General features: G+C 39.8%; 1 protein-coding gene across 1 annotated transcript; it reads left to right on the top strand.

Annotated features, from left to right (window-relative positions):
* The first annotated feature begins 409 nt into the window (after positions 1–409).
* On the top strand, positions 410–18,283 carry TSGA13 (testis specific 13). The gene is made up of 7 exons (XM_066589319.1): positions 410–579; positions 6,266–6,357; positions 8,520–8,608; positions 10,435–10,644; positions 11,648–11,742; positions 13,388–13,527; positions 18,162–18,283. Exons 1-7 carry the CDS (start codon positions 413–415, stop codon positions 18,281–18,283), a joined length of 915 nt encoding a protein of 304 aa, XP_066445416.1. The 5' UTR covers positions 410–412.
* The last annotated feature ends 472 nt before the right edge of the window (positions 18,284–18,755 follow it).

The following is an 18,755-nucleotide window of genomic DNA, read 5'->3' as shown; positions in this document are numbered from 1 at the left end:
TAGTTTATCTTGATTTTCCTTAATCTTTGGTGGGTGCCTAAAACCATATTCACATGGCTGATATTCTTATGTAAGTTTTGTGCGTTCTGAGATGCACAAAACTCGCATGAAAATGTAGCCCATTATTTGCAATGAGTCTATTTAACATGGGTGATGTTTCTCTCGCAGCAGTCGAAGCATGCCCTGTTTTCGCACAAATCTTACACAAGAATAGAACATGCAAGGATTGAACCATAAACCATGCAGGGATTGAACCTGCAACCTTCAGGTCATGAGCAAGAGCTTAGGACAGCATTCAGCTGCCTTAAGACTCTGCACCACATAAGGCTCAGGTTAAATTAGATTCAGTATTTGCAGTTGCTGCATTTTTAAAAAGTGTATGTACCCATTCTGGCCTAGAATTTCGACCTTGATGTTGGCAAAGCTGGATTCGTCATACACTTCTGCTAGCATGGTGGAAAAAGAACTGGAAACATTTTGCCCATCTAGTGAAGACACAGAAGGTGCAGTTCAAGACAGAACAGATGAAGTAGTGGATGGGGACACTAATTTAGAACCCCATGTTTTACTTCTACAAAAGTAAGTAATACTGGAATGTAAGTTTTATTTAAAAAAACGACTTAAATAAAAAATCTCAAGCATTTTATTAACTCTATATTAGCTTACATTAGAGCTTGTTCATATATATTAGTAAGGGAAATTGGTTCTTTTATAAAAGCCTGACAAAGGATGCAACAAACCCATATGTGGTATCCATCCTTCCTCTACAGCAAGACAGAAAGAAAGCCTCATGGTCCCAACCTGAAGGAAAGTATGGATTGACAGTTTTTATAGATGCCTGGGGTTTATGCCAGGCACTTTTTCCTTTTAAATTAAAGGACAGTTGGTCCCATAGAAAACAATGAAATTGGTTGCACTGTTTGCCCCCAATGTCCATAGAAAAAGCCAAAAGGAACTGGGCCTGAATTCAAGACATACAGTATAGGAACAAGCCCTTACCTGTTTATGACTTCCTAGCTCACCATAGACAATCACACCAGTCTGACTTGATTACCATTTAAAAATGGACACATACTTCTCTTTTTTTGTACATGGTAAGGCATGTGAGTGCTAGTGATAGCCACTAGAGTTCACGTTTTCCTGACAATTGCTGGGCTGCACCTACAAGTGTAGCTCGGCAATTAGCACTATTACTTTAGCATTAATGCTCATATAATAATACTTATTGTCAGGCAGCACCATTGCTTGCAGGTGCAGCCCGACAATTGTTGGGAAAACGCAAGCGCTAGCAGATGATGTTAAAGCTTGTGTAATAGCAACCTAAGGCTTTATTCACATGAGCGTATATACGCAGCTATTTACCCACGTAAATACGCTGGGCCATCTAAATGCATTGAATCCATTGCATTCTTTCAGATGGCTGGCATATTTACGAGAAGTCTCCCGTAACCAGCTGTGTGCACGTCTTGCTACACCTTATTTGCTCTCTTCAGACATCTTCCTCTCTCTCAGTCTTAGCCTGGATTCACACGGGCAAGCTCAATATCAGGCTGAGAAACTCAGCTCGATATCACACTTGCCAACATGCGGTTTTCACGCAGGTGCGGGATGGTTTTAATTTAAAAAGGCCTCGCATTACTTTTATGACATTGCGATACTTCGGTGCATGTTTCACGCGCTTCAGAGGATTGCAAGTGTTTCACATTGAATTCAATTGTAAAAATCACATTGCACAGCATATGAGTGTCATACGATGTTTTTACAAATCCCATTGGGCGAGGCGTTCCAAGGGAATGCCAAAAGACAGAACAGGCTGCCAGGGGATAAAAATCATTCACGTAAGTAAGTCCATTCAAAAGAACGGAGCTAATTTTTGTTTGTCTCACAACGCACAAAACTTGCACAAGATTTCTTTCTGTTCAAATCTTATTTCATTTTCTTGTGTTAGATAGAAAATTCCTAAAGCTTTGGACTCTTTTAATCATCCTAGATATATAAAATGAAGCAACTATCAGAAAGTAGTCAACCTCTAATAGAAATGCCATGAGGATACTCAGTTTCTATAATGGGTAGTGTTGATATCAGAGGAAGCAGTGGTCACTCTTGTAGATCAGGGTCCACACTTTGAGGTTATTAGAAACATCAAATAATTTTATTTTCATTGTGAGAAAATTATTTGATGCATAAGACTATGAACTACGTGAGCTATCTTTAGTCACCTTCTGTAATAGATCGATTTTATTCTGTACTAGCTTACCCGTCGCGCGTTGCTGCGAAGACAGACAGACATACATTCGTTTTTATATATCTAGATAACAACCAATCACAGCGCAGTTTTTTTTAGGTTACCTCAGTGGTATAATATATAACAACCAATCACAGCGCAGCTTTAATGTTACCTCAGCTTTATAATATATAACACCCAATCACAGCACAGCTTATATGTTACCTCAGCAGTATAAAATATAGCAACCAATCACAGTGCAGCTTTCATGTTACCCCAGCGGTATAATATATAACAACCAATCACAGCACAGCTTTCATGTTACGTCAGCAGTAAGAGAAATAACAACCAATCGCAGCGCAACTTTTATTCTGCCTCAGCAATATAAAAAATAGCAACGAATCACAGTGAAGCATTGATTTTACCTCAGCGGTATAATATATAGCAACCAATCACAGCGCAGCCTTTATTTTACCTCAGCATTCTCAATATCCAGCAATTGTCTTGCGAAACGTTCGGCGGATGCATTATTTTGTAGTTGAACACGCATCCCGTTACTCGTAATGCCTTTTGCTTTTGTGCTTGAGATGGAAATCAAACCATCTTTGTCTGGGGGGGCATAACTGTCGACGATGGATAGTTGTACTATGCCAGTAATCTTCCCAGGAGTGTACTCAATAACTTCCCATTAACTTTTCCTATTTATGACATAATCAATGCTCGTGCCAAATTTCACGTTTCTATGACACCGGAAAGTGAGAAAATTACATTCCGTACGTAAAATTTGGACGCTCATTCTTTTGTGCATAGAATTGAATAATCGAGTTGGGACCCATTAGCTTTTCCTATTTATGACATAATCAATGCTTGTGCCAAATTTCACGTTTCTATTAGCGTAAAATTTGGACGCTAATTCTTTGGCGCTTAGAATTGAATAATCGAGTTGGGACCCATTAACTTTTCCTATTTATAACATAATCAATGCTCTTGCCGTATTTCAAGTTTCTATGACATTGGGAAGCGAGAAAATTAGATTCCGTACGTAAAATGTGGACGCCAATTCTTTTGCGCCTAGAATTGAATAATCGAGTTGGGACCCATTAGCGTTTCCTATTTATGACATATTCAATGCCCGTGCCAAATTTCAAGTTTCTATGTGAGAAAATTACATTCCGTATGTAAAATTTGGACGCTAATTCTTTGGTGCATAGAATTGAATAATCGAGTTGGGACCCATTAGCTTTTCCTATTTATGACATAATCAATGCTCGTGCCAAATTTCACGTTTCTATGACACCGGAAAGTGAGAAAATTACATTCCGTACGTAAAATTTGGACGCTAATTCTTTTGCGCATAGAATTGAATAATCGAGTTGGGACCCATTAACTTTTCCTATTTATGACATAATCAATGCTTGTGCCAAATTTCAAGTTTCTATGACATTGGGAAGTGAGAAAATTAGATTCTGTACGTAAAATTTGGACGCTAATTCTTTGGCACTTACAATTGAATAATCGAGTTGGGACCCATTAGCTTTTCCTATTTATGACATAATCAATGCTTGTGCCAAATTTCAAGTTTCTATGACATTGGGAAGCGAGAAAATTAGATTCGGTACGTAAAATTTGGACGCTAATTCTTTGGCGCTTAGAATTGAATAATCGAGTTGGGACCCATTACCTTTTCCTATTTATGACATAATCAATGCTCGTGCCAAATTTCATGTTTCTACAACATTGGGAAGTGAGAGAATTAGTGGCAATGATGGAAATAGAACGATCTATGTGGGGGGGTCGTAACTGTCGACGACGCACGCACACGCGCCATTTATCGTAGCATAAATGTACTATGCCTATAATCTTCCCAGGAGTGCACTCAACAACTTCCCAAAGTTTCATGGCGATCGGATGAATGGTGTAGTAGCGCATAAAGGACAAACAGACACGCACACAGACAGACAGACACACACACACACGCATACATTCAATTTTATATATATAGATTATGTAGCAGACCGGCAACAAAACTAGCAAACATTTTCATACACAATCTGTACATTTTAGAGTTTATACTTGCACTGTATACAAGGCTGGTTTTTATGGGGTGTTACACTGCATGACCGCGGGCGCTGATGCACCCTTCCTGGAGCACCCTTCTATTGATACTAAACAACTGTCTCTGGCATCTGCATCCTATGTTACAGCGGCTTAGAGGGCGTGCACAGTACAGTCCAGGTGAGAGGGCCACAGAGGGCCACTCTTAAGGGACTAGTGCACTTTAAATTAGTCTACCCCTTCCAATCATATTTGAACCATGGGTATATCAGGAATTCCTCCTCTGTGGAGGGTGCCTAACAATTGAGGGCCTTCTGGTCTGCTCAAGGTGCTTTCAATTTGTTCTGGCTTGCTGGTGTCCAGACTCGCTGCTGGCTATGCTATTCCACATATAAAAAAGTGAAGTATACCAGTTTTTCACTGCCTGAACAGAAACAATAGGCTAACACTTCCTATTTTTCCAGGCTCACTTGTCAGATCCACTGTATAGAATGGGAGAGAATGAGCAGAGCCCTTTCATTATCTTTATAAGGAAGTCAAGTTAAAGGGCCTGTCCAGTTTTGAACTATTGATTGGCAGGGATCTGCAGCTGTGCACCCCGGTGATCAGCTGTTCATGAACAATGCACAGACATTACAGGAAGAACATGTATCAAGATGATGCTCCAGCGACAGCTTTTATAAATAAATAGCCACAACATTAGAAAAAAAAAACAAATGGATAAATTACAATTCTCCAGAGAAACATATGATAATGAAACTAAAAACAGATCTCTAAAACATTCCCTCTAAGGGCTTAGTCAGATGGGCGTTTTTTCGCACGATATGCGCATGCGTCCGGCGATTTTATAAAACCATTGCTTTGCAATGGTATCGGACACATGAGCGCTTTTTATGCACTCGTCCGATAAATTATAGAACAGAAATCGCAGATCGCACCTATCTGCGATTCCTGTTCTCTTCTCTATATGCGCTCAATGGGGCCGGCGGCAGCAGCGCCGACCCCATTGAGAACATATAGAAGACAAATCATTCTTTTCTGCCACAGCTGTAACAGCTGTGGCAGAGAAGAACGATGTTTGCCCATTGAATTCAATGGAGCCGGCAATACAGACGGCTCCATTGAAAGCAATGGGCTGCCGGCGAGCGCACGGTGAATTTTCGGGAAGGGCTTAAATATATAAGCCCTTCCCTGCAATTCATCCCGAAATGTGTAAAAAATAAAAATTATATATATACATATATATCACACTCACTTGGTCCCGGCAGCCGGAGTTCAGCCGCGGCCGTTCTCCTGAACTGCTCTCTGTAGTATTCAGCAGCCGGGGATTTAAAATCCCCACCTGCTGAATTAGCTGCCTCTGATTTGTCACAGCCTTACCAATCAGAGGCAGCTCTCACTCACACCCATTCATGAATTCATGAATGATAGCTGAGAGCTGCCCCTGATTGGCTCGGTGCTGAGCCAATCAGAGGCAGCACTCACTCACCCATTCATGAATTCATGAATGGGTCTGAGTGAGAGCTGTCTCTGATTGGCTCAGCGCCGAGCCAATTTTAAATCCCCGGCTGCTGAATACTACAGAGAGCAGTTCAGGAGAACTGCCGCCGGCCGCGGCTGAACTCCGGCTGCCGGGACCAGGTGAGTATATATATTTTTTTTATTTTTACACATTTCTGGATGAATTGCAGGGAAGGGCTTATATATTTAAGCCCTTCCCGAAACTTCATCGTGAGATCGCCCGCAGCGCATTGCTTTCAATGGAGCCGGCTGTATTGCCGGCTCCATTGAATTCAATGCGCTTTACAGCTCCGGCCCGTTTCTATTGAAACGCGGCTAGGAGCAGTTTTTTCGGGCGATTTTTCGGCCTGGTCACGCGATTTGCGGATGCGCATCCGTCATGCGATCCGCAAATCGCGGCAAAAAACGCCCGTGTGACTAAGGCCTAAAGTTGTATGTGCTCTATAGTAATCTGATTCTTTCCAGGTTCCTTGGTGAACAATTGTCCCAACAATTCCTTGATCCTTCATGTGAAGTGACAGTGAATGTTGTACAACCTTTGCTTCTTGAGAAGACAGGTAAGAACTGTTATCTCTGCTTAATTTACATCAATTTTGAAAAACAAAAACAAAAAACTGCTTCTGGGGAAAAATGGAACAAGGTAAGGTTGGCTCCACACGGGCGAGAAAATCGTGCGCTTTTTGTCCGTTGCGATAGTTAGTAAAAAAGCAGAATACAAAACCAATGATTTACAATGGTTTCATTCCCATCTGTGATGTTTTATGTTGAGTGGATAAAAATTGTGACTTGCTCTATCTTTTCGCGATGTGCTATTTTTTATATCCCATGTATTTCTATGGAGGCTTCTTTTTATTGCATCGCAACGCTACAGAACGCGTGTTGCAATGTGATTTTGGTATTACACAGTTCCATTGACTTATGCAATAAAAAAATTGCGCTATTTGTAGTGCAATTTTATCATGGGTGGCAGCTATCGATGCGAGATTATTCTCCAAAAAAAAGCACCACTGACGATCACAAATGACAGTGAATAAAGAGGCGATTTTACCACGATTTTCTCGCGCCAAAATAGTGATTGCCCGTGTGGAGCCAGCCTAAGGCCTTTTCACACTGGTGTTTTTATTTCTGTTAAAAAAAGATTTCAGTTTTGCAGCCCATAGAAATTTTTCGCTCTGTTTTTGTATTTTCTATCTCCGTTCTGTTTTTTAAACTGGAACCAAAGCGCAGACAGTTACAAAAATGGAATACAGACGGATCTGTTATTTATTGCAGTGTTTCTCAACTCCAGTCCTCAGGGACCGCCAACAGGTCATGTTTCCAGGATTTCCTCAGTATTGCACAGGTGATATAATTATCGTCAGTACCTCAGACATTGCCACAGATGTTCTTACTATAGGCAATCCTGAAAACATGACCTGTTGGGGGTCCCTGAGGACTGGAGTTGAGAAACACTGATTATTGCATTGTAGTCAACATAACAGGAGATGGATGCAACCGAAAACAAGAAAAAAAGAAGATGAGGTGGTCCTTCAATGAATGTGGCTTACTGGTTAGCACTGTTGCCTTGCAGTGCTGGGGTCCTACATTCAATTCTCACCATGGACAACATCTGCATGGACTTTGAAAAACAGCAAACAGATGTTGGCCTTAATCATATTCGAGCCTAGAACTCTTGCACTGTAAGATAACAGTACTAACAACTGAGCCACCATGCTTGTTCTTTTTTCTTCCATATTGAAGAAATATAGCGTCCATGGAGAAGAGCAAAAAAAAGAAGAGATATAAAGAGAACATAGAAACTCCATACAGATGTTGCCCTTGATCAGATTTGAATCTAGAACCCAAGTGCTGCAAGGCTTCTTCTTCCTACTTCTACATACTCTGGAGAAGAAATCTTAATTGTCCTTCTTATTCACTTTCTTCTTCTCCACCTCCTCCTCTGGAAGAGGGTGAAGAAGAAGCAAGAGGAAGAAGGAAGAAGAAGCGTGGCGATTCAGTCATTAGCACTGTAGCCTTGCAGTGCCACGGTCCTAGGTTCAAATCTGATTAGGGACAACATCTACATGCAGTTTGTATGTTCCCTTTGTGTTTCCTCTTATTGTTCTCCTCCTTCCGCTCCTCCAGAAAAGAAAGAATAAACACGATGTATCAATTGTTAGCACTGTTGCCTTGCAGTGCTGGAGTCCTAGGTTGAAATCTGATCAAAGAAAACATCTATATGGAATTTGCATGTCCTCTTTGTGTTTCTTCTTTTTGTTCACAAAAACCTCCCGTGGTGCAAGAGGGCAACATCCACTGTTGTACATGTTTATCTCTAGGCTGCACAACAAAACAGATGCTGTGAAATGGAAAGTTTCTATCCATGTTTTGAAGGATCCGTTTTATGAATCTGCCAAAAATGGAAGGAATGCTTTCAATTTCACTGATTCTTCTTTTTAGTAAAACTAGATCAGTCGAAAAGACGCTATTGTCAATGTAACCTAAGCAGTCTGAAAAGACAGGCCTGGGAGGGATGCCTTTTGATTGGATTAGTAACTGTTTTTGGTTAAAATATATAATGAAAAATGGCCCCATATGACTCTTGTATAAATGTAGTCTATTGTGAGACTGGCCTGCAGTTCGGTGCCGTTTCCAGTTGAAAGCATGCACGCCTGGCAGAAAATCACTATTCTATTCAAGCACAGAATTATCAAAACAATATCATATTTCATATTTCAAGGTCAAAGTGCAAAAGATTACTGGAGACTTCTTCGAGAGCACTCTGAAGCAAAACTGCAAGAAATAACCACTTTACAAGAAACACTAAAGGTAATTTGGTTTGATTTGTCATCTCACTCAGTGGTTAATACAGAAGCGCTGTTTTATTCTTCAACCAATCTAGACTGTACAATTAGCTTTGCAATTTTTATTTAAAGTGAAGGGGAAGTTTTTCATTATAAGACATATGTTCATAAATACGGTAAAAACATATGTTCATACATTTGGATACTTATGACATTTCAATAAACAACTGCCTTGAAATACAGTGATGATAAAAACCAAATACACGCTTTTTGAATTTAATGGTTTTACGCTTTAGGACAAAATATAAAAAACATCTGGTCCTTAGAAGGATTTAAATTAGGTAAATACGACTTCAGATTAACAACAACACATGACAAATTATACAATGTCATTTATTTAACAAAATGCACAAGCAGTCTGTGAAAAAGTAAGTACACTCTAAGGGTACAGCAAATCCCACTTCACAAACAGCGTCAAAATCTGCAGATCCATGCAAAAAAAAGGTAAAAAGCTACAGAATTTACTGTTAATAGACAAAATCCTTGTGCGGAATGCCAGTGCAGAAATTCGTGTTTCCGCACATTTCCTCATCGAAAAGTAATGGGCCAAATTTTTTCTCCAAAACATTTTGAGACACTGATAAAGTCATATAGAAAAGAATTACTTCAAGTTATTGCTGCTAAAGTTGGTTCTACGAGCATTTTCAGGGGGTGTACTTAATTTTTCTCAGACTACTTCTACATTTTGGCCTAGTTTTTGTTAAATAATTGTGTAAGCAACCAGCACTTCATTCAGTCTCCTCACTGGGGGGATATGGGGGTGTAGTAACCCAACAGGGATGAGGACGAGGGCCACGAGATCCTCAATCTCAAAATCAGTGGCGATCTCAGCAGTGTACCACCCACCCATCAGCAAGTTATTGCCTGTTCTATGGATAGAGGATAACTTGCAATCTTGGTACAACCCCTTTAATTTTCCAAGATTCTAGAAGAGACATTTATCAAATACTTTCACTGCATAATTGTTAAAAAATATAGAAACAACAAAGGAGTCAGCAGCAAAAAAAGCATCCACGTCGGGTTGAACAGGTTGTCTGCAGCGCCCACTGTGGTTTAGATCCAGGTTACACCACCAGAAGTCATCGCACAAAAGAAGTTGATGTAGGCAGCAGTTGCGGTGCAAGTATAAATGGTCTTTATTCCTCCCAAAGTTTACTTTGGTAGGAATAAAGACCATTTATACTTGCACCGCAACTGCTGCCTACATCAACTTCTAATTGTTAAAAAATTAAATTGAATATGTCTTCTGCTCTAGTGAATTGTGAAAAGGTAGAAAGCTCTAGACTACCATGAAAAATGTTTAGGAAAGCTAGACATTAGGCAAGCGTCTTATTTAAACCCATTTACAAGTAACGATTATTACTCAAATTTCATTTAAATGATCGAATTTGAGAGATAATCGTTAGAAGTAAACACGGGCATCAGGCAGTTTTTGTTTGAATGATGATTTTAAGGTGAACTTAAAATCCATTGTTCGGCTACTGGAGATGCAGCAAACACCTTTATCTGTCAGTAGACTGCAGCTGTTATCTCCGAGGGGAGCCGGCAGTTAACATTGTATTCCACTGGCACCCGCAAACAGTTATAGTGGAGGCCCTTTTACATGCAAATGAAGATGATAAAGTGTCAATGACCATCTGTGGCCATTAACACTTTATGCAAAAAGATCACTAAAACTTTCAATCCTTTGAAAGAATATTTTTGCATGTAAATGGGCCTTTACTGTCTCATGCATGTCTAATTAAATTTTCCATTCACTCCTTAATAAAGAATTGTCTTTATTTTCCTTAGAGCTCATTGTTTGCAAAGATACCATCTTCAAAACTTGTGGATCAGATTCGAACTTTCAGAAGGACCCTGGGGATAATGTACAGAACATCTAAGATAAATCAGGACAAAGCTATACTTATCATGAGAAACAACCCTTTGCCTGACTTTAATGAACAGCAAAATAATGAGTCACCTATGCAGTACTTGTGCAAAGAAGTCATCCAAGCCGAGGTACACACTAGCTCTAAAATCAAGCTCATCTCTGCTTCTTTACTGCCTCTTGGAAGGTACTGCTTCTCCTTGTGATAATCCAGTTAGCAGATAGCTTTTTGGGGGTTAACATGACAAGGTAACCACATACTGTACACTAGGCACACAAGGACCAATTTTCTTCCTTTTGGTCCTGTACTGGACGTGAACACTTGGTTATTGATCAGATATGTAAGCATTCTATTACTTTACAATATCTACACTATTGCACTTTCTACATCAGTTCAGAGGCTTTGGTAATAAGTGGTTGAGGTCATCAGTTTTAGGTTCAACTACAGTTGCATAGTCTACTATGCCTATAGATATCCACTGTGCTGGAACAAGTCAATATCAGGCTGGGTGAATAAACCTCCTCTGATTGGGCTTCACTGAAGTTTACTGTCACTATCTAACAGGATTCGAAAGGCCTACTATACACTAACAGTGTTCTCATATTCTAAATGTATACACGTTAACAGCTGTGAAGTAAGCTATGACTATGTTGTTCACTGCCTATTTCTACTGGAATTTATTTCTGTTGAAGTTTTCGTAATTAGCCGATAAATTACAATGTAAACAGACAAAAGTAGGATGATACATTGAAAGTTAGAAAGGTTGGAGTTATGGACCACATTTCAATCTTCATTAGTAAAGCCAAACAAATTGCATTGTGTTACAGAAAGAGCCTAAGAAAGCAAGTGCACTCTACTCAATGTCATAGAACCAGGATTAGGAATAATAAGAGAAAAGTGAAAAAAGAAGAAAAATGTGGGATTGGTGTAATAAATAGAGAGGGAAGAAGCAAATGGCCATTGTACACCAAAGCAAATGCTCAGCACAGCTATATTATTTGGGAAGTGTGTGTGTGTTGGGGGAGGGGGGGTATGCTTTACATCACATCTGGTGGCATAATGTTTTGTAGAAGCGATCCTGTTTATTAAGCATTTTAATGGTAAGTTTATATTCCTTTTTTAACTATCTACAGAAGCATTTTCTGCTACATTCTTTGAAGTACACGTGTAGTAAAGAAGATGATGCACTGACTGAGCAAGGAACAGAAGCTAAGAGGAAGAGCTACAGGTTGGAATATGTATTAAAGTCTAAGGCCGACTTCACACGGGCAGATTTGCGCACACAATATGCAAAGTATAAAACCCATTGATTTCAATGGGTTCGTTCACATTTCCATATTGTGCACTCACATATAGCATGCTCTATTTTTTTGCGTATTTGTGCACCAAAGGTCTCCATATAAGTCAATAGGAGTTGAACACATCCACATTCAATATGCAAGGAGATGCGTAAAACACTGCGTAATTCTACTGGAAAAAGAACACACCTGGAAATCATTAGGACTAATTATTTGAATCGGTGCTTCTTTGTTTGCCGCAAGCAAATGGGCTTGCCTTACGGACACAAAAAGTTCTGTAAAGTATGCCGATGCATGCGTAAAACAGTATTGTTCATTCTGTAAAAACGCAACGCTCAGACGTGCATAAATACATTTAGGCTGGTTGTCCACGGGCGTTGCGAAGTCCCGCGGCAGATCTCCGCTGCAGGAGCCGCCACCGGGGAGCAGCAGCCGCATACGAATCTCCGCCGGTCAGCCTAATCTAATAGATAGGCTGACCACGGAGAATTGGGGCAATTCGCAGCATGCATGATTCTCTGCTCGTGGACACGGGGCCGGTGCTTTCCATAGCAACGCTATGGAAAGCTTCAGCCTGCGTGATTCGCCACCGATTTACCGCCGGCGAATACACGGTCGTGGACAGGGGGACTTACGCTCGTGTGAAGCCAGGCTAGGGCTGGTGTCAGCAATCTTTTTTGCAAAAATGTTGCGTTTACATTTCTTGAGTTTTTTTCGGCATATGTTTTTGTAACACTTCTTCCAGATATTTGCTAGATGTCAATAATAAAATATGAAATGGACTACAAGTCATGCAGTTTTTGGTGCTGTGGATCTAGTGTTTTGGTGTTTCTTGTGTTGTAGTGCATGAACAAAAAGCACCTGTAAAAGTGCAAGCATAATTTATTATTTTTTCATTTCATCCTCTTTTTCTGGTCTTTTTTTGTTTAAACTATGGGGTTTATGTACTTAGACTGGTGTTTTACATGCTGGCCTTACTAATTCCTGTGCTTGGCTGCAAGCCACAAATGTACTAAGAAGCGCAGGCGTCTTCGTGTATTTGTTTCATCTGGCAGCACCTACTCTACCTACTCTAGGAGCTGGAGTTGACTTTTGCTGTAATCTCTGCCAGTTTCTTTGGCTATCTTTTCTCGCGCATAGTAATATTGTGTGAGAATCACACTAGTGAAAATGAAACCATGGTTTTGTTTCGTTACATTTTGCAGACGTGATTTTCACACCTTTGTCTTTCTGTATCTTCCTGTTTTTGTAAGCGCTGCGGAATATGTTGTCGCTATATAAATAGAGATTATTATTATTTAATTTCAATGGGACCTCCGGAGATTGCTTAGCGCTTGATCTCTGCTTTCTCTGATAGTCCAATTGAAGTCAATGCAGTGGTGGGGTGTATGTGTGGACACGACTGTCAAAATTTCAGGGCACACCATGGGCGATTTCTCCAGGGTGCCAGTGGTCAGACCCCCATGAATCGGCAAGTTATCCTCTATTCTGTGAATAAGGGATGTATTCCCAAGATAGGAAAGTCCTTAAATTGAAAGAAAATGTTAATATTCTATTATGTCTCTGTTTTTCTAGATTTGTTACTGAAGATACATATAAGAAACTTAAGGGTGAATTTTCTAAACATTTCGGGGAAAGAAAAAGTCAAGTCTTGAACGATACCTACAATTCAACTAGATGCATTCAACCGCCCAGGATAAATAACAATGCACAAAGTAAGTGTGAAAATCAGTAAAACTGGTATTCATTTATTTAGAGGAAACCTGTCCTAAATAAATCAAAAGTAATAATTCTAAACTGAAGGCCAAAACAAGTCTGCGAGCCTTCAACTCAGGACTAAGTTAACACTCAGGCTGTAGTGTGCCTCGTGCTGAGATCTCACAGAAGGCATACGTATTTTAGCCTTTAACATGTCCAGGCCGTCTTGCATAGTAAGTACTGAAGATAGAAGAGCAAATCTTCCTAGCCAGTACTGAATTTAAGATATTGCGTTCAAAATACGAATTGAATGATCTTCGTTTTTAAATCAGAAGGATATTTTTCAATAGCGAAAGGGGTGAGACTTTCCTATAGATTTCTATGAGGCAAATGCTAAGAGTGCAAAACTGCATATATTCTTTTACAAATTAATGGCAGATGTAAGCATTTATATGCTATAAAGTTGACTATTGATTATCTCTTGGAAAACGTTAAATCATATGCTTAAAACATAGGAGAAAAGAGCTTTGACCAAAAGAGGCCACTAGGTAGTGCCATAATCCCTTTTTTATAGACATCATAAAATGTTTCCTTTTTTTCTCCCTCTTGCCATCACTGCAAGTTTTACATACTTTATTATAAACTGCAAATGCTGCAAAAACCATCCACATTTCTATACTACATGTCTGTTTTGAGACGTCTATGTAATAGAGAGCTAAAATTTATTTGACAAACTCAAAAAAATATTCAGCAAACTTATATAAAATCGGTCAGTCAACATTGTCCCATTAAATGCATTCGTAAATATGTACAAAAATCGCCCATCACATCATTAGGGGGTCTTACAGCTTGAAGAGTCAATCCTCCAGATAGTATTTGTAGTGGTAGAGTCAGATCATAAATGTAAAAGCAGGAAACTCAAACTCTAATGCATCTATCCTTGCACTGATCCGATTGCTTACAACCTAACAGCGGAGTAACACACCATGTTAGGCTGAATGAAGTCAATGTCCATCTAGTTTACCCTGTTTCAACCCCCTCCTGTTGTTGATCCAGAGGAAGGCAAAAAAAACCCAATGAGGCAGAAGCCAATTAGCTCATTCAGGGGACAAATTCCTTCCCGACTCAATAGCGGCAGTCAGAATAATCCCCGGATCAACCTTTGATAGTTCCTATCTGACTGTAAAACCCGGATCAACAACCCGCTGGTCACCTAGGTCTATATCCTGTAATATCATAGCGCTCTAGAAAGACATCTAGTCCCGTCTTAAACTCCTCTATGGATTTTGCCATCACCACGTCCTCAGGCAGAGAGTCTTGTTACAGTCGCAGTCCAGGCTATAAACATGATGGAAGAGATCCTTGTATTGTTCCCTAATGTATTTATACATAGTTATTTGATCACCCCTTAGCCATCTTTTTTCCAGGGTGAATAATCCCAATTTTGATAGCCTCTCTGGGTATTCTAGTCCTCTTATTTCATTTATTAATTTAGTTGCTCTTCTTTGAACCCCCTCCAGCACTGCAACATCTTTCCTGAGCACCAGTGTCCAGAACTGTACACAATATGCCATGTGAGGCCTAACAAGTGCCTTATATAGTGGAAGAATAATGTCGAATGCTTTAGAGTATTCCAGATATACAAAATCAATAGACTCTCCCAGGTCGAGCCTAGAATTTACTTCATCATCGAAGCTGATCAGATTGGTCTGACATGATCGACCCTTCATGAACCCATGCTGGTGAGGAGTTATTCCATTGTTCTCCTTGAGGTATTCTAGGATGGCGTCTCTCAGAAACCCCTGGAATATTTTTCCAATTATTGAAGCGAGACTTATCGGCCTGTAGTTACTAGGCTCTCTTTTGGACACCTTTTTGTATATTGGAACTACATTGGCGATGCGCCAATCCAGTGGTACAACCCAGATCTTGATAGTGTCCATAAATATAAGAAATAGCGGTTTAGCTATCACATCATTTAGTTCCCTTAGATCCCTTGGGTATATTCTTTTTGGGCCCGGCGATTTATCAATTTTAATCTCCTTTAACCAGCTTGCACTTCCTCCTGTGTTAGGCATGCAATATTTAGGGGGGGGGGGGTTGTTTTATTCCCCTGCATCTTGTGTGACATTTCTTTTTCATTCGTGAATACACTTGTAAATAAACTATTTAATAGATTTGCCTTCCTCCCATCGTTTTCTATGATTTCTCTCAGTGCAAATCCTTTTACTGTTTGTATAATAGAAGAATAGTTTAGGGTTATTTTTGCTCAGTTTGGTGATCAGCTTTTCTACCTCCTCCTTAGCCATTGTGATCTTTTCTTTACATATTTTGTTTTTTTTCCCAGTATGATTTTAGCGCTTCTACACGGCCCTCTTGTTTTAGTAGTTTAAACGCTTTATTTTTTTTAATCTATTGCCCCCTTTACAGTCTTGTTGAGGCACATTGGTTTCCTTCTACTTGTAGTTCTTTTGTTTTTAAAGGGTATGAACTGCTCACATGAGGTAATTAGGATAAATTTTAAACTTCTCCCATTTATTGTCTGTGCTATTCTTTTTGAGGATGTTACCACCCTAAGAAGGACAACCCCACTTCTCGGTGGCTATCCCTCTAATGTCCAGTATTGCACCCTATAAAAAAATAATAGCATTAATCAATTTGTAATTGAAGAATTACAGATTTTCCTCATTTAATAGGGAGACCCAACATTCTACCAAATATATTAAAAATGGACATAATATGGCTCATTCATCTACTCACTTCACCTGTATACAACAATAGAGGATCTGCATATGATGAGATACGTTCCCCAATTTCTCGATACTGCAATACAACTATATTGGGCAATTGCCAAGGCAACAGGGGACAACCTTTCCTTGGCCCCCTCTCTAGCACCATCCATCCAGACATTTTATAATTTACCGTCACCCTTCCCCTTGACATTGAATAGAGTGATTTAACCCATACCACAAATTTCTCACTGAAACCCATCCTATCAAGAGCAGCCCACAAATTTTTCCACTTGACACTGTCAAAAGCTTTGGCGGCGTTGAGTAAAAAATAGCCCTGTTCCTACAAACTCAATGATCGCCTTAAGATTCAGATATAACCTCCTTAAATTAATAGGCAGTTGACTTGGCATAAAGCCAAACTAATCCTCATGTATTAAATGAGTCAATACTAAGAGTAATCTATTTGCAAGTGCCTTTGTCAAGATTTTAACATCAGTGGTCAGAGATATTGGATGATAAGAGTAAGGAAGAAAATAATCGTTTCCCAATTTAGGAATTAAAACAATTATAGCATCTCTCATTGATAGTGGAAGTATGCTTTCAATACCAATAAATGTGGGAGAAGCCTATCCTGGTAATGCTTAAAAAAATAATTTGGAAGACCACCTAACCCAGGCATCTTTTTAGTAGGAAGTGTTCCTACTACATCCCTTAACTCATTCAGTGTCAAAGGAGGTTCTAATATTGCTGTCTGATCATCAGTAACATCCTCTTTCAGGCTACCAGCCTGAGCAGATAGGAAGGCCAAGACAGTATTATACTTAGTCACAGCTAGAAAAACATCACACACAGTAGGTCTGTTTTGTATATTATTTTGCGTATTCACACCACTAGTTTGTGTTGAAATGGCCCGCATAATAGTATTCGCAGAGGCAGATGAAGCATGTAAAACAGGGCCATGCTTACCCTTATCAGCAGAGTGAGGTAACATATTAAAAGTCCCAGGAGAGGAGGTAAATGCAGCTGTAGATGTTTCATGAGCATTTACTGGGGTTACAAGAGGAACTGTGTGAGCAAATTCTACCAGCCTGTTCACGAATTACAGTATTTCTCAGTAAAACGATCAGCAGGATCAAAGTGGGCAGGCTCACAGTGCAAAGTATTTACAGTAGTCTCAGATGCCCGCACCTGAGCCCCATCATGAAGCATATATGCTCCACTAGTTTCTTTCCTCCTCCTCATTGCAACTCCCTTAAACAGACAGACCTCAATAACACCAGCCCCAGCTATTACTGCTCCTCCGCTCCCCCACAACAGGAACTGTGGTGCAGCACAACCAAAGTACCAGGGACTAGCAAGGCAGCCAGCATAGTTGAATCAAAAACACTGCTTTAGGAAAAGAGCCAAGCTAGCATAACAAGTGGGAGCTCTTCTGATGTGTCACATTACTGATTAGTGGGAGCGGTCTTTGCTCACTTGGGGTCTCTAAAGTTTACTTTGGTGAAAGGGACAGGCTCCAGTTTGTCATAGGCCCCAGACAGAAATAATGTCCTAATAGTGACACTATATACAATAACTACTACACTATGTAGGTGTACACACATGTATGAATAGTATTGAGAGGGTTAGTCCAAGCAGATTAATAAAGTTATTACTGCTCTTCCACAATAGAGTATTTTAGCTCAACTTTACTTTCATGCAGAGAAGGACTTAATTTTCTGATTTTGATACTTGTGGTCTTTTTAGAAGCATGGCCTAATAAGATTCCCCGCAGCTAGCTCTTCCTATACAGTTTAGGGATACTCATGTGTGCTAATAAGGCTAGAATTGCCATTGAATAGCTGCTCCACATTTTTAGGGACAATGTCAGGTATTCAATTTACTAGAAGAAACAATGTACATTTTCTTTTGTTTTACAGAAACCGTTTGTTCCATCATCACAGAACCTGGAGCCACAGATCACACTTGTGAGGCTCTAACCTTTAGAGCCTTGCTGGATTACAGGCCTGCCATAACAGTCCCAGGAAAAAGGAACAGTTAGGCATGAGCAACCAATAAAATGGATTGTTAACACTACGGATTCCATCAAATAACATTTTACAGACCTGTAACAAGTTACTAACAATGCAATATGGGGGGGGGGGGGGCGGAGTGAAAAAAAGTATACGTTTTCAGATTAACCTCAGTGTGGTCTACTTTTATGTCATGCTGCCCATTTCAAACAGGCAAGATCAAGATCCCACCAGTTGAAAAAAAACAGGCGTATGCACATACAGTTGCAGCCCACACTCCGTTTCTCCTTGTCATCTTCAAATACTAGTCTGGAGATTTATTCTCCTGTACGTCTTTAGATCAGATCAAGACAAGGATTTGATTGCAACATAAGGAAGACAAGAAATATTTCCATTCGTACAAGGTCCAACAATGTTTGTGTGAATTTACACATAACTTTTTCTCCTAGCAAAAGCTAACTCCAGCATATGTTTATATGAATGTTTTTGGCAGGAGAGAGC

This window comes from Eleutherodactylus coqui, chromosome 2 (assembly GCF_035609145.1).
Source record: "Eleutherodactylus coqui strain aEleCoq1 chromosome 2, aEleCoq1.hap1, whole genome shotgun sequence".
In the NCBI taxonomy this organism is placed as follows: domain Eukaryota; kingdom Metazoa; phylum Chordata; class Amphibia; order Anura; family Eleutherodactylidae; genus Eleutherodactylus; species Eleutherodactylus coqui.
The sequence above is the reverse complement of the archived record's forward strand: the minus strand, read 5'-3'. Positions and strand labels throughout refer to the sequence as shown.

Coding starts and splice junctions, on each gene's coding strand:
- TSGA13 (XM_066589319.1), top strand. CDS start 413: ATGTTGGCAAAGCTGGATTCGTCATACACTTCTGCTAGCATGGTGGAA. Junction 6,358..8,519: donor TTTGCTTCTTGAGAAGACAG/GTAAGAACTGTT, acceptor TCATATTTCAAG/GTCAAAGTGCAAAAGATTAC. Junction 13,528..18,161: donor GATAAATAACAATGCACAAA/GTAAGTGTGAAA, acceptor TTTGTTTTACAG/AAACCGTTTGTTCCATCATC.